General features: G+C 35.2%; 1 protein-coding gene across 4 annotated transcripts in view; it reads left to right on the top strand.

Moving 5' to 3' along the window:
* ZC3H13 (zinc finger CCCH-type containing 13) overlaps positions 1-14,156 on the top strand; it is a 70,720-nt gene extending 56,564 nt beyond the window's left edge. For all 4 annotated transcript variants that reach the window (XM_056108569.1, XM_056108562.1, XM_056108553.1 and 1 more), the window contains 7 exons: positions 2,348-2,451; positions 2,780-3,988; positions 4,635-5,147; positions 7,550-7,699; positions 9,984-10,184; positions 11,025-11,188; positions 12,940-14,156. In XM_056108569.1, the coding sequence (XP_055964544.1) occupies positions 2,348-2,451; positions 2,780-3,988; positions 4,635-5,147; positions 7,550-7,699; positions 9,984-10,184; positions 11,025-11,188; positions 12,940-13,110 (2,512 nt within the window). In that variant the 3' untranslated portion in view covers positions 13,111-14,156. The remainder of the gene's footprint in view (positions 1-2,347; positions 2,452-2,779; positions 3,989-4,634; positions 5,148-7,549; positions 7,700-9,983; positions 10,185-11,024; positions 11,189-12,939) is intronic.
* The last annotated feature ends 2,317 nt before the right edge of the window (positions 14,157-16,473 follow it).

The following is a 16,473-nucleotide window of genomic DNA, read 5'->3' as shown; positions in this document are numbered from 1 at the left end:
AAGAACTAGTTTAGTGTTGACAGACAGCCAGAGTGGTTGGTGATCATGAGCAAAGGGGAAAATAGAACAATATATGAGAGGTTGATAGAAATAAGACTCTTATAGTCTTTACTATAAGGGATTTGTGTTTTTGAGAGTCACTTTTCTGGCAAAATAAGTAATATCTTGCATTATCATTCTTGCAGAACAACTATCAGCTGTACAAAATAAAACAATAAAACAAGCTACAATTCTCTGAAGTCATTGAAATATACAGACATGCAGGCAGATTTTAGCAATATATTAACTAGAAGAGCAAATGTATATGTTGGGGGGATAGGGAGGAGCATGTCATGTTACACAGTTTCTGGCCTGAGGGTCACAGTTTGAGCATCGCAGTGACAAAAAATTTTAATTGGAAAACTTGGTACCTTCCTGGCCCTCAAAAATCATGAGTTTGAGACGATCAGAACAACAGAAAACTTAAGGTAGTATTTCAGTAATGACAGGAAGTAAGATAGGTTACAGGAAATAAGACAAATTTTGCATTTAAACTATGCCATAATATTTTCAGATACAAAGTATTTGAACCTTAAATTATATTTGCATAGATCAGCTGCTTCGACCACTTTAGTGCTATCTTCTAAAATTAAAATGCTGACATACTTGTTATTTTCTGGTTCTGTTTTTTTAGTACCATTTTCCCATGCTTCTCTCTGTTAATAACAGGGAAAAAAATTACTTGGTGGCTAGACAATCCAAATATTGCCAAGAACTCCAGAAACTTAAATCAGATAACTCATAGTAACCAGTTATAGTAGATAAAATCCATGATGTTTTATATTGTCATTTCAGTAGTGAATTTAATTTAACTGCTTTTTGAGCACCTTCAAAACTGCTTTTATATATATTTGCTGAACTGTCAGTTTTCTTTTTATTCTAATTTTGTTTCTATAGATACTTCATTAAGATTACAGTTCTGTTTTTTATTTTCTCAATTTTCACTTGAGTATATCAGTGACAGCTTGCATATCAAATTATCCCCCATATCATTTCTTTAACACTTTGATGCTCACTGGTGTCTCATACTTCAGCGTGGTTTAATTAACACAAATTGCAGTGTCAGTGTTAGCATGTTAAAACAGCAGCTGTTTATTAATTCATGACTGAGTAACATTAGCAATTTTGTATAATTTCAGTGGAGTCAATATAATGGTTCTAGATCTATTTAACACAAAATGGACTCACTTTCTGACTGTTGACAAGTGCTTTTATTTAGAGCATTTTATTTTTCCTCTGCATGAAACATCACCCTCATCAGTCTAAAAAAAAAGACTTTGACATATAATGGTAGAAGCATAATATGAAGGCAAAGCTGCAGGTCTTGAGTCCTGACATGACAGACTTGCAGTATCACTTTTACTACATTCTCTTACCAAATCAAGTCTCAGGGCCAGCCCAAATGATGGAACAGGGAAATATACTACCTAATGATGGAAGAAACATTAGTTGATAAATTGTTCAAGCCTATGAATTGTCAAAGGGGTATTTTTCTCCATGTGTTTGCTCATTTATATAATTAATCTTTCAAGGGGGAGGGTATATATACTTAGGATATGCTTCTCAACTTTTGGGCATATGTTAGTAAACAGTGTTAGTAACAAAAAATATATATATGTATTTTTTCACTAATATTGTCTAGTGAAAAATACAAATGAAATGGTAGTTTAACAAAAATATTTTTTAATGCTAGAATGCATTAATTGCCCACAGATATAAATCACCACTCATTTCAAGACCACTAAAGAGCAGGCATTAAAATCAACATAGGAAGCATGTGTTGTAACTGTAAGAAAGAGCTTTTTTTTTTTTTTAACTGGAGGGGGGTAGTATTTCCCAGTGATGCTCAGTAGAAAATGTAGTACCAGTGATCAATCCAAGGCCTCCCACATACAAAGCATGTCCTCAGCCCTTTGAACTATCTCCCTAGCCCAGAAATTACTCATTTTTATAAAATATCCACAATATCCTGGCATTGGGCTTACAGCTGAATGTAGTCCTTCTCTAGTTTGACGAGACAAATTATCCTCCCTGCTCCCACTCAGATTTTTAGATGAGAAAGCTGTGTTTCAGTCATTTCAAGGAATTTACTTAAAGTTACAAGTATAAGTTCTACTCTATCTTTTAGACTCTAGAACCAATACTGGATTTTCTCATTTCTCACTTGACTATTTTTCATTCAGCTTTATCATTATGTTTATAACATACGGAGTTTCATAAAAATGTAAAATGGGTTTTAGCATAGGTTTCTTTAATACAGTGTTTTTTAATTTCCCGAAATTTCATACGTTGCATTTGTCCTGTTTAGGAAGCGCTATAGAAATGAAGGGAGTCCTAGCCCTCGGCAGTCACCTAAGCGTCGACGGGAACACTCTCCTGACAGTGACACGTACAACAGTGGCGATGATAAAAGTAAGCTATTTTCTGTGTCTTTTTCGTTCTTGTTCTTTTGAAACCTTGAGACCATTCTTTGAATTAGGAAATGATGAACTAAATTTTATTGCGACTATGCTTCCCCTGAATGTCTTCTTTTGTGTGATTAACGTGTGTTAGAAATAGTCATTTTATATTAGGGCACTGTCATTTCCTACTATTTGAAGTAAAGCTATAATGATTACTAAAATTACTTTTTTTAAGTTTTAAAATGAAATATAAGAGATTGGTTTATTATTATTTATATGTATCGTGCACTATTTGTTTCACCTGGTGAAAGTGTGATTACTTTTAACTTTTGATATAGATGAAAAACATAGACTCTTGAGCCAGGTTGTACGACCTCAAGAATCTCGTTCCCTCAGTCCGTCACACCTTACGGAAGACAGGCAGGGCAGATGGAAAGAAGAAGATCGTAAACAAGAAAGAAAAGAGAGCTCAAGACGCTACGAAGAGCACGAACTCAAAGAGAAAGTTTCCTCCATCGAGAAGCAGAGAGAGCAGATGGAAATCACAGAAATCTCAAGAACGCGTACACAAGATACGGCTGGACACCACCCATCTGAAGATCGCGATACAGCTGAGCGAGGTCACGATGAAAACAAGAAAAAAGCAAAAATTCAAAAGAAACCTATTAAGAAAAAGAAAGATGACGATGTTGGTATCGAGAGGAGTAATATAGAGACATCTGAAGACGGGCAAATATTTTCACCCAAAAAAGGGCAAAAGAAGAAAAGTGTTGAAAAAAAACGTAAAAGGTCCAAAGGCGATTCTGATATTTCTGATGAAGAAGCAGCTCAGCAAAGTAAGAAGAAAAGAGGACCACGGACTCCCCCTATCACAACCAAAGAGGAATTGGTTGAAATGTCCAATGATAAGGATGGCACTGTGGAGGAATCTCAGAAAAAAGAAGACACAGCATTTAGTGACTGGTCTGATGAGGACGTGCCTGACCGTGCAGAGGCCACAGATGCAGAGCATGCGGTCACATCTGTGACTCCTGGAAGGACTCCTTCTCCATCGTCGCTCCCTCCTCCTCCCCCACCTGTGGCTAATGCTACTACTACAAATGCTTCTTCCACTCCTGCCACTGCTGCTACCACAACCTTTAGCACATCTGCTACCACCGTATCCACCTCTTCCACCCCTTCCAGTGCCCCCAGTGCTACTTTTGCCAGTGAAGACTCACATAGAAAGTGCCATAGGACACGAGTGGAAAAAGTAGAAGCATCTCATGTTACCATAGAAGATGCACCTCATCGCAAGCCAATAGATCAAAAGAGGAGTAGCAGCCTTGGGAGTAATCGGAGCAATCGTAGTCATACATCCAGTCGTCTGCGCTCCCCGTCCAATGATTCTGCCCATCGAAGTGGAGATGACCAAAGTGGTCGAAAGAGGGTGCTGCATAGTGGCTCGAGAGATAGAGAAAAAACAAAAAGCCTAGAGATCACAGGAGAGAGAAAATCTAGGATTGATCAGTTAAAGCGTGGAGAACCCAGTCGAAGTACTTCTTCAGGTAATTAAATTGAATTATAATCTAGTCAGTGCTTTCTAAGTTAGTTTATTTTGTGGACTTTATAATTTTAAAGTAAAAGCTAAATTGGTTACTTAATACATTACCTTAAATTTCAAGAAACTTAAATTTTAACTGTCTCACCAAAATAATACCTCTTACCACATTAATACCACAAACTTTAATAGAGGTACATTGAATGACATCATCAGTATAAAGTCAGGATTTTCTTGGTGGAAGGATTTATGTATGTAGGTCCCTTATTGGTATCTAAAATTTTAACCTTCCTTCTCTTCTTCCTGCAGCCAGTGCTTTCTCTTTTGATCACAGAAGTAAAGGTAGGGGGATAGGAAGAGATCGGATAATGATGTCATCAGTTCTGTTAATTCTTAACCGTTTTATGTATTTATTTCATTGACAGTATTTTGTGGTTCTAGTGGAAATAAACAAAAACACATGTTCTTTTTACATAATCCATTTACCATTTTAATTGAGATCAGTTTTTCTTTAGAGTTAGCTCTTAGCTCTTTGGATAGTTAGGAAACAATGAAAAAAAGAGAAGGTGGATGTTTTAAAGTACCTTAAAATGTAGGATTTTATTTCTATTTTATCACACGTTAACTCTTGGTTTATCATGTATTTATTTTAGATCGCCAGGATTCAAGAAGCCATAGTTCAAGAAGAAGTTCTCCTGAGTCAGATCGACAAGTCCATTCAAGATCTGGGTCATTTGATAGCAGAGATAGGCTTCAAGAACGTGATCGCTATGAGCATGATAGAGAACGGGAGAGAGAGAGGAGAGATACAAGGCAGAGAGAATGGGATCGGGATGCTGATAAAGACTGGCCCCGGAACAGGGACCGAGATAGATTGCGAGAACGGGAGAGAGAACGAGACAAAAGGAGAGATTTGGAAAGGGAAAGAGAGAGACTAATTCCTGATTCTGTGGAAAGGGACCGGGATAGAGACAGAACTTTTGAGAATTCGCAAGTAGAGTCTGTAAAACGCAGTGAAGCAAAATTGGAAAGTGAACATGAAAGAGACCTAGACGGCACTTCAAGGGACTCTGTAGCTTTGGAAAAAGACAGAATGGATAAAGATACAGGATCTGTGCAGGGATTTGAAGATACAAGTAAAACTGACAGAGCTGAGAATATGGAAGGTGAGTGTCACAGTATTATTCCCACCCCCCACCCCCACCCCGTACTGTATTTCTTTGTAAGGCCTGTAGCTTTTCATTGTTTCATCAAGACTAGCAAGGATATAGAGAATGGCTGATGAATGAAAACATATTCTGCTGGCTCATCCTTGTCTGCATCCTATTCTTTGATGAATGGCAGCCGAGGTTAATAATGATAAAAGAGAATGCCCTGAGAGTTTTTCTGGAAATATTGCCCCTTCGGACTGTCTAGTATTGATACCACCAGTGCTTAACATCATTATTCAGACAGAACATACTCATTTTAACACCGCAGGAACTTTTGGATTATTCAATATGTAAGCTTACACGCATAGGTACATATTATACACATACACACACACACAACACACAACACACACACACATACTTTTTTTGGAATAGGAGAGGGTTCAGGGGCGGAGTCGGGGGGGGGGGTGGCTATCAGGCAGCATTCAGGAGGACCCAGGGGACCAGCAGCAATTCTCTGCAAACTGGTTGAAAGATTCAGTGTAAGGACCCAAGAATGTGATGCTGCTCGGGTCCTGTGGGCCAGGGATCCCCAGGCTGCACCCAGCAGTGCTCAGGGGGCCATGTGGTTTCAGGAATTGGCCTGGGTTGGTGCCTGCTAGGTGCGCTTCTTAACTTCTATACTATCTCCTGACCCCTTCACTAGCCTCTTTATTTGCCATGTTACATAGAGGATTGAGCCAAAAGTAAAATCATTTTCAAAACCGTTAAAAACATCCTTACATTTTGAGAGGGTTTTCAGATTAGGAGTATTCCAATATGCCATCTGTTACTTTTTTTTTTCCAACTTGACAAAGATATTTCTCTTTATTTTGAGTATAAATAGCTTCAAATCATGAGCTGTAGTATTTATGAAGGTTCAACCTTTGATATAACTGAATTAATCATTATAATAACTCTTTGTTAGTGTTTCAAACTGATCCCTAAATGTATTATTTACCAGTTAAGACAGCAGTATAAAAATGTATAGTGAATTACCTGTTAGGTGATGGAAATTTTTATTTAGGGCTAAGCAGTAGTACAGCACTGCCTTGCATGCCTCCCTCCCCAAGTTTGATCCCTAGCACCTCATATGGTCCCTTAGTCCTTCTAGGAGTGATCTCTGAGTACAAAGCAGGAAGTAAGCTCTGGGCACCATTAGGTGTGGCATACCCCCCCTAAATTTTTTTTAATTCATTTAGCTAAAATAGGAAAATGAGTTGGATAAACTAGAAGAATTAAAAGTCTTAATGGCTGCACTAGCATCTGGATATGTATTTATATTTTAAAATTACTGAAATTTGTTTCCTTGGAAATAGATTAATGTGGACATGGGAAAATGTTAAAATTTAATAGAATAAAAAGTATTGAATGACTAGGAACATCTCATGATGTAGTACAGTTTATGTGCTACAAACTTGCGCCCCTAAAGGACACTAACACATTTTGAAATCTAGTGTTCCACACACTCATTTGAATGCATAGTTGCTGAAATACTAAACATCATACAGTTTTAGAATAATTTCAGTTCACATCAGGAGACAACAGTTGGTTTAGATGGTTGAGAAAATTGAGTAAAACAAGCAAAATACGTCCTGACAGTATTAACAAAGATACATTAAAATTATATTACAGCATTTTTAGAACTTGTACTAATTAAAGGAAAATACTGGGATGGCGATGAATTTGAGGTGTGGAACGTAAGGATTATTGTTTTTGTCTTTTTTTTTTTTTTACATTTTTACCTCACAGTTCTAAGGTGTTCATAACATGCACTAAATCTATGAACTACATGCCCAGTTCAATCAACTTAATCAATGGCTGAATAAATAGCAGTACTCCTACATTTAAAAAATAATAATAACTTTAACTCTCTTGACTGAATTTACTTAAAATAGTCTAGCAAACTTGTGTGAATTAAAAATATACCTGGGTACATCTATGTATAAAATCATGAGAAAACTGAATAAATCATCAAATATTCTCTGGAAAAAATAAATCTATGAACTACACTTTGTTTTCAAATAAATTTTATGAATAAGTGAGCAGGTAGTTTTAAACTTAGTTAATTCAGATTTAAAAAATTACTACATTCTTTTGAATTAGATTTGTCTGAATATAATCTTTTAATAGCACATTAATATGATAGTGGCAGCTTTTATTTTAATTATAACGTTCTTTTGATGTGCATTTTGTGTTTTTACTATTAAAACCTAACTTAGCTAATTGGAACATTCAAGTTTTTAAGATAGTATCAGGCGTTTAAAATAATACATTACAGTCTTCTAATAAAAATGCTTTTCAGGTTTTTTAGTTATGTTTCCTTTGTCTTGGTTGATCCTTCCCCTTAATCCTCTTTTTAATGTGCTTTTTATCAGGAGATGATGAATCCAAGTTAGATGATGCGCATTCTTTAGGTTCTGGAGCTGGGGAAGGATACGAGCCAATTAGTGACGATGAGCTAGATGAAATTCTGGCAGGTGATGCTGAAAAGAGGGAGGATCAACAGGATGAGGAGAAGATGCCAGGTAATAATTTGCAAAAGTGGTTGAACAAAAAAATTACCTGTTGTTGTAAGGTATTCTTTCCCTTCAAGCTGTAAAAATTGACCTTTTTTTGCCTTTATTTTCGGATTGAGGCTTAAAATGGGGTCATTAAAATGAAAATTATACTTTATATGTGTGTGTTTATTTAAGTGGATGTTGTTTATGAATTGGTGAAGGCTCATCCAGTTATAAAATAGCAGAATTCTAGCATTTCCTTTCCAGAGTTTTAAGATTCATCTTATCTTGACTTGGAATCTAATCAAGCACTAGTTGCCTAGATGGAAAGTATGTGCTATAGGATTCCCAAAAAACCAACTTTCAAAATGACCATTGAAAGGTTTATAATAGTTTAGTATCCTAACCACTCACTACAGACAATTTTCAAAAATATATTATACTGCACCTCACTGCTTAGTAGAATCATGCAGAGACACTAAGTGGTCATTGGTGATGCAAGGCTATTATTTTAAATGTTACTTTTAACAGTTTCCATCAGCTCTATCTTTTGCTCACTACACACTAATTTTACAATTATATTGTCTCATCTATCTTGGTATTTAATACACATTTGCTTCTACTTTAGTGATTTAAAAAACAGAAATGGATGAAAGCATCCCAGATGGTAAAATAAATGATGCTGTGTTCACTCAATGAATTACTTTGGAAATGATGTAGATGACTCAGTGTTAGATTAGACTATTGTTGAGTTGTTTGCGCCATAGAATGAGATGACATGATAGACGACTAAGTAGAATGGACAATTGTTTTACCAGAACTTTCATACTGGTCAAAAATTTTATATTGTCAACAAAGAACTCAACTTCTCATATTGTTATAGTGGAAAGCATTACTGTGTTATAAGAATTGCTATATAGAGAGTTTTAAAGTAATATGTTTTGTATCTTAACTAAATTCTTGTCACATATTTCTTAACCTCAGCAGTGAGCCTAAATTTATCAGCTTGGTTCTCTGCACATGGCATTTCAGAGTATAAAATGTGGCATTTTCATGTATGAGATGTATGTGGTAAACATTACCTAGCATCTTCATTATTAACATCCCATTCTATTGCATGGCAGATATTTTTGTAAATGTAAATTATGGTTTTATGTTTACTTGTTTGTGGTATATGCTCAAGAGACAAGGACCCTCATTTTGCTTGCTTTTCAGAATCTTGAATGCTTACTCATTACTAAATATGTTTTTTTTAAATTCACACTACTGCTTAGCATTCAGCTTTTAAATTTTTTACATGTTAAAAAAAGTTTATAATAGTTTAAATTGTACTTAGATGCTTACTAACTAAATTTGATCAACTCTTTTTAACAATTTTCTAAAGTGAATGCTTTTTTATAGTACTTTATGCACTACCAGAGATTACTTAAATGATTACACCATGAAGCAGTACCCTTTAATATTTTTCTGGAGACAGCCCAATTCAAATACTACTAATGTTCTCTATTATGAGGGTCTTTGCCTTTTGTGTATATACATACAATAAAATATTTTTAAAAATTTGCTCCTATGCTTTACTGTTTTTTTTTTTTTTACTAATGTAGAAGTTGGATAATTACATTCATCTGTTATTAGGCTTTTTAAAAAATAGAACATTATTTTTGGTAGGTTCTTCAAATATTATTTGTTGGTGGACAGATCATTTGTTATAATAATAATATAATAATAATAGCTATCTAATTCTAAAATCATAATGAATTGTTTTTTCAGAAGGAAAACATGCATACAAACTAATCCTTTAGCCCTTCAAAGTAGTTTGGTGCCAAGTTTTAAAATATCAGACTAAATTTTAGTGGAATAATAGTTACTTCATTGGGAATCTCTCATACAGGTTAAATGAGTTATTGGTAGAAATGGATTTGCTTGCCTGTTTGGGTGCAAATGCTTTTGTTTGTAACGTTTCTTAGATTCTAAGTATTATTGTTTATAGAGAGGCTTTTTGTTAAATATTTTGATCGAGGGGCCAGAGCAATAGTACACAGGGTGGGGTATTTGCCTTGGACACCCCTACCAGTTTCGATCCTCAGCATCCTATATGGTCCCCTGAGTACTGCAAGGAGTAAGTCCTGAGTGCAGAACCAGTATTAACCCTTGAGTGTTGCCAGGTGTGACCCAAAAAGCAAAAAATAATAATAATAATAATAATTTGATCATAACATTGTGATGCTTTCAGTGTTTTAGAGTTTATATTTCTCAATAAAGAACCACAATACTAAAAAAAAAAAAAATTGTATTCTTTACCTTTTTATAGATCCATTAGATGTGATAGATGTGGATTGGTCTGGTCTTATGCCAAAGCATCCAAAAGAACCACGAGAGCCTGGGGCTGCGCTCTTAAAATTCACCCCTGGAGCTGTTATGCTGCGAGTTGGACTTTCTAAAAAGTTGGCGGGTTCTGAAGTATTTACCAAAGTCAAAGAAACATGTAAGAGACTTCTAGAAAAACCGAAAGGTAATTTCTTTTCACTTTGACTGTATTTTGCTGAGCGGGCCCAGTAACGTCTCCATTGGAGACTTTGTTGTTACTGTGTCTGGAGCAATAGCACAGCGGGTAGGGCGTTCGCCTTACACGCGGCCAACATGGCCGACCGGAGTTCGATTCCTCCACCCCTCTCGGAGAGCCTGGCAAGCTACCGAGAGTATTCGATATGCCAGACACAGTAACAACAAAGTCTCCAATAGAGACGTTACTGGGCCCGCTCGAGCAAATCGATGATCAACGGGAGGGCCTTTACCTTTTACCTTTACCTTGACTGTATAGTGCTTGCTATTATTAAGATGTCTTGTAAATTTTTGTTCTTACGTGACACGGTGTAAGAATTTTTTTTTTTTTGAAGAGTCAGTCACTTGAATTCATTATTTAAATCTCATTGTCCAGAGTCCTATTTAAAAATTATAAGAAAAATTGAAGCATACAAAAAAGTTCCAAATTAATACCTTGATCTTTCTAAATCAGGTTGCTTTTTAATAAGTACTTAAGTGTAAACATCAGAATGCGCAGGTTTTTATCCAGTGAAAAAACTTTGGAAAGTAAACTAAGTATTTTTCCATTTCTCATTTTATAAAGAAAATGAGGACTTCTATCCAAGTACAGCCATCTAGTTTGAGTCTGTAGCACAATAATAAAAGCCTGATAGTTTGATTCAAATAGATGCAACACTTACTTAGTACCAAATTTGTAAACTGGGGATTATGACACCATTGTCTTCCTGTGGTTGTTAGGCAAAACGATTGGATTATTAACACTTTTCCATTTGAAGAAAACTTATTGCATGTTTATTTTTATTCAAAGATGCAGATAACCTTTTTGAACATGAATTGGGAGCACTCAACATGGCTGCACTGCTACGGAAGGAAGAAAGAGCGAATCTTCTTAGTAATCTTGGACCATGTTGTAAAGCTTTATGCTTCAGGCGGGATTCTGCTATCCGAAAGCAGCTTGTTAAAAATGAGAAGGTACAGTTGTTTCCTTGGGGATGGCAGTGTTTATTCTGTAGTATAAGTAATATATTTTTCATATGATTGCTTTAAGCCACTAGATTAAGGCCTCATGTGATTTTAAAAATGAGTTTAACTTATTGATTTGCATTTGAACAGTTTGTTACTCAAAATTTGATGGATAAGGATTAAGATTATAATGCTTTCTGTGAAGTATTTTTCATTTGTCAAACAGCTGTCTTTAATAAGACATTCTAGAAATAAATTTAAAATGAAGATCAAGGAAAGTATTCCACAGACACACAGTAGTGAAGATGCTTATGTAAGTGTATGTTTTTGAGAATATATCAAATTGTAAAGAAGGGAATAAATACAAGTGATTATATGTAAGTATTAACAATAAAGGGAATTGAAACATAAGAGAAATTGAGGTTAATTTGCATTTTAAAGCAAGAAACTGGGCTTTCTGTAGGGGCTAGAGAACATAGATAGCTGGACAAAACACAGTAGATCCTAAGAATTTTAAAGAAATACTATTTATTTGTTTTGTGCTCTGGGTCATTTTGGAAAACATTGCTAAGAAAAAAATGGGGATAGATTAATCTGTATAAGTTACATGAAAAAACAAATGACATTTTAACAGCATTCCTGCTTAAAGGCCTGACTCAAAGTTAATTTTCTTTGAGTTCTAAATTTTCTAAAAGTTAATTTTCTAAAAGTTCTACTGCTAGAGAAAAATTAATTTCAGGTGCTAAAGAAGTTCATGAGAAATGGCTGCTTATCATATACCTGGTTGTTAAATATTTAACAGAATTTTATGGCAATAGGTTACCAAAATGCTTAATGTGTCTTTATAAGTTTCAGTAGTATAGGGTAAACATTTTAGTAGACTAGCCTGGCAAGCTACTGTGAGCATTTCACCCGCACGGCAAAGCCTGGCAGGCTACCTGTGATGTATTCAATATGCCAAACAGTAACAAGTCTCACAATGGAGATGTTACTGGGCCCACTCTAGCAAATCGATGAACAACGGGTGGACAGTGACAGTGACAGTGGCAGAGGTGATATACTGCACTAATCAGCTTATAGAGAATTCATTCCATTCTAGAGCTTCTATGAGGTTGCTCCGATCAGGGTGGAATGATTGTCTAATTTTTCTTTCCAGCTTGTAGATCCATAAAAGAGATTTTATTTCAATGCATACAAGAAAGAGTACCATTTAACATTAAAATGTACAGTGTTTTGTTTTTTGATTTTTGTTTTTAGTTTTTTGTTAGAAATAATAAAGGCTATCTTTTGCAAACCGCAGCACCCAAAAGGAGACAGAGAACAAAAGGGAATGCCCTGCCACAGAGGCAGGGGTAGATGGGGGGATGGGAGGTGGGAGGGATACTGGGATCTGTGGTGGTGGAGGATGGGCACTGGTGGAGGGATGGGTACTTAATTGTGTGACTGAAACCCAAGCACAAAGATTTGTAGGTCTACAACTGTACCTCTTGGTTTGTCACTAATAGAAATTAAAAAAAAAATAATAATAATAAAGGCTAGTTACCTGTCAAAGATTTTTGGAAGGATTCCTATCTAAGAGGTTAGACTAGGTGTCCTCCAAAAAATAATGCTTTCTTTTCTAAGATAATCTTGAGTCTGAAAATATTTCATCTTAAAGGAGTTATTAAATTGTCTTTTCTTTAGATGTTAACCTGCCTAATTGTTCCTACTATCATCTTACGTGTACTTTTTAAACTTGTTTTTTGTTTTTTTCTGAATAGGGCAATGTGAAACAAGCTTACACCAATGCTCCAGTGGTGGATAATGAACTGTTACGATTGAGTCTTCGATTATTTAAGCGGAAGACTACTTGCCATGCTCCAGGACATGAAAAAACTGAAAATAATAAACTCTCACAGTCCAGTATCCAACAGGAACTGTGTGTCTCTTAAAATGGAAGTTCATTTACATTTTTGATACTTTCTTCAGCAGTATACATACTCTTTTTTCAAAGTCTTTGGGTTTGATGAGGATTGTTAGTGACAAAGCAAAAACAAACAAAACAGCCATGCTAAGAGAGTGAAGAACTTTGCTAACTAGTTTTGGCTAACTTAAGATTTTACATAAATTTTTACACAGTACTTGATACTCATGCAAAATAATGTGAAAGAGTTCAGATTTAGTAGTTTATACCTTTTGTTAAAACTGGAGATTTTGGAAAACGGTTGTCACTACTCTTCAGCCTATGACTATTTTTTATGAAGTGGCGCTACTGACTGTTGTTCTGGATCCCCTCCTTTAGAAGCTGAGATTTTATTCAGGAACAGTTGGTTTGCAGAATGGATGCACACCTACAAAACTGCTGTACAGAACATGAAAGAGGATCAGGGTGTGCATGTGGGCAGGCCTGCAACATGAGGAAGCTTTGTCCCTCTCTTCTTCCGAAATGTTTATAAACAGTTTTACTTGTTGAATCTTCATTTTGCATTGTTACAATGTATATTGATTGTATTTGGATTTCAAATGGTTTTGTTATCAGAAATGGCTGTTTTTATTTTTTAATAAATGTAGCTTCCCTTTTCTTGTTCTAGATTTACTTTGTTCTTCATCTTATTCTGGGTGATCTTCAGGATATTTGTCATAAATATTACCTATTTAATACTTCAAATAATCTTACTGCTCAAATCCTACTAGTGTACAGATTATAAAGTGGCAAGGATTAAGGTTGTTCTTCAAATACAACTCCGTAATACTTGAAACCCAACTAAGAATTAACAAACAAGCCTATATAATCTGAGCTCTGAAATCCTTTGATGGCATTTTCAAAACTATATCTTTTGATTATGTTCATCTGATTCTGGCCTATAATTTATAAAGCAATTTACTTTTTAAAAAATACATCTGCTTTATTCTGTACATAAATATTTAATTCATGATGTAGACATTTAGAAGGATTTGAAATGAACTCCAAATTGTAGAATTTGTCAGCAGGCAGTAATAATAATAAAAATTAAAATTGTAATTTATTATCTCTAATTTTTTTTTTTGTTTTAAAGCTGTAAGCTTATGTTACCTGTCTTCAGTTTTGCATCCTCTTCTCTAAAGGTTGTATAAGGTTACTGATGTAAAGTTTCTGAAAAGAAACTGTTATTGTGCACTTAATTTGTGCAAAGTATTTAATCTAGCAAAGAAATGGGGGTCTATTTTGAAAAGACTTTGAAGGTATGTATACATAATTTGCAAACAGACCATTGTTACAAAATTTTCCTGGCATCTGTTTTCTTTTCCATTGGTAAATATTTTGAAGAAAGAAAAAAGTTCTTTAATGACTCTGGAGAATAAATACCTTTTAGAGAATTTTCCTTATGATTATCTTGGATAGTATCAGTCTCTGGCATAAAGGTTTAAAATCCTAGGTGTTTATTAATCCAAGTACCTGGAATTGTGGAATATAATAAATAATTTTTCTTCTTTGTTCATTGAGTTTTAAAATATGTTACAAATTATTTATAGAATGAAAACTATGTAAAGCTGCCATATAATCAAATCTGTTAACCTTTTTAGTTATGATTATCTTTTTTGTTATATTGTGAAAGAAAATTTTATAACTATTCTGTTTATTTAGTCATAGCATCCAGAGCTATTTATTCCCAGTGGGAGTTTACTGTTGTCTCATTTTTTAAATTCAGATGTTTTCAATATTGCTAATCATATGCCCATAAAATTCTTCTAAAGCAAATCTCTTCATTGAATTTTTCTTAAAAGCTCTTAGACCATAAAGGCCTAATGAAAGCAGTGTTCCTGAAAATATCTTTCAGTCCATAAATTATTTTCTAATAGTTAAAACTCTTTATCATAATGAATGGGTCCAGTTTGTGTGTGTGCCATAGTTGCACAGGAGAATTCCAGTTACTGTTAATAAAAGTTGTCTGGATAGAAAAGGAATAAGATTTCTGCAATCCAAAATAAAGTGAGAGTTAATTCGTACATAGAACACTGAGTCAGCTGTTTGGTTTTTGCAAGTGTCCTAATCACTTAGTAATAGGCTATACTGGCTTAAAATAGCTGTTAAGTTTTATTTCACTATTTGTTATTGCTGTTTGTTAATAGATCTGAATAGTAACTTACTATGCTGATCCACTAGTACTAGTGGATCATAGTACTAGGAGTACTATGTCACAATCGGAGCACAGAGCTACCTGGCCAAATATTGCCAGGAGTAGTCCTGGGTCTCCTGAGTGCTACTTGGAAGACTCCTCTACTTCAGAATCTTATTGAAGCTTATAGTATATATAGTATTGATACTTTAAATCTTAAGAGAGCCACCATCAGGGGGCCAGAGAGATAGTATAGGAGTTAAGGCAATAAGGGTTAAGGCTCCTGAATTCAGCTCATCCAAAGTATAACACATCTGCTATTACTTTAAAACAGTCACTTCTGAAAAAAATAAGTAAAAAATCCAAGATCTAGGATTTGTCCAGAAAAATCCTCCATGTTGGGTAAACATAAAAATGGAGACAATTGACAAAAACCTCACACCTGGTACAGCAGCCCATAATCAGGTGGGAAGCTAAAACCCCAGACTTCACACAGTAATGAAGGATTATATATATGCATATATATGTGTATATATATGCATATATATAATTAGTTTAGGGACCACCCAGGCTACCCCTGGATCAGTGCATAGTGGTCACTTCTAACATTGCTCAGGTCACCATTCAGAAAACCTAGAGTCTCACGAAGTATGTGTTCCAGTCCGTTACGCTATCACCCTAACTCTGAAAAATAAAAGTTACGAACTCAGATCTGGCATCCCAGTTTGTCAGACAAACTCCCAAACATTAACCTTGAAAGTCAGTGTGTCACACATTCCCAAGAGGGTACACACGGCGACCTGGAAACTGTTGTGTATTCATCCCAGATCCCAGTGTAGAGACCACTGGTTGAAAGCAGGAGACTTTATCTTTAAGCATTGATCGTAGCATACATTTGGTGGTCTATTGAGGTACTCTCTGAAGAGGGGTGGAACAGATACATCTTTGTGCTTTCACCCTTATCCTCAAGCCTCAGTCCAGTTCACAAGAATCTCCTGTGAATTTATGCACTTAACCCAGCAGCCCAGGTTTTGTAGTTTCACCTGGTGTCACCTGTCTTACCCAGTCTCACCTCATTCAGGTAACCAGTTTGACTTAGTTCATAGGTTCCAAGGAATTACAGCAGAGGTTTTTTTTTCTTTTTTAATATTTCCCTCCCATTTTTATTGAGATAACCTCCATGTACATACAGTACTACTAATGATGGCGTCAGGTGTG

The sequence above is a fragment of the Sorex fumeus genome, unplaced genomic scaffold (assembly GCF_029834395.1).
Source record: "Sorex fumeus unplaced genomic scaffold, SorFum_2.1 ptg000008l, whole genome shotgun sequence".
Classification (NCBI taxonomy): Eukaryota; Metazoa; Chordata; class Mammalia; order Eulipotyphla; family Soricidae; genus Sorex; species Sorex fumeus.
The sequence above is the reverse complement of the archived record's forward strand: the minus strand, read 5'-3'. Positions and strand labels throughout refer to the sequence as shown.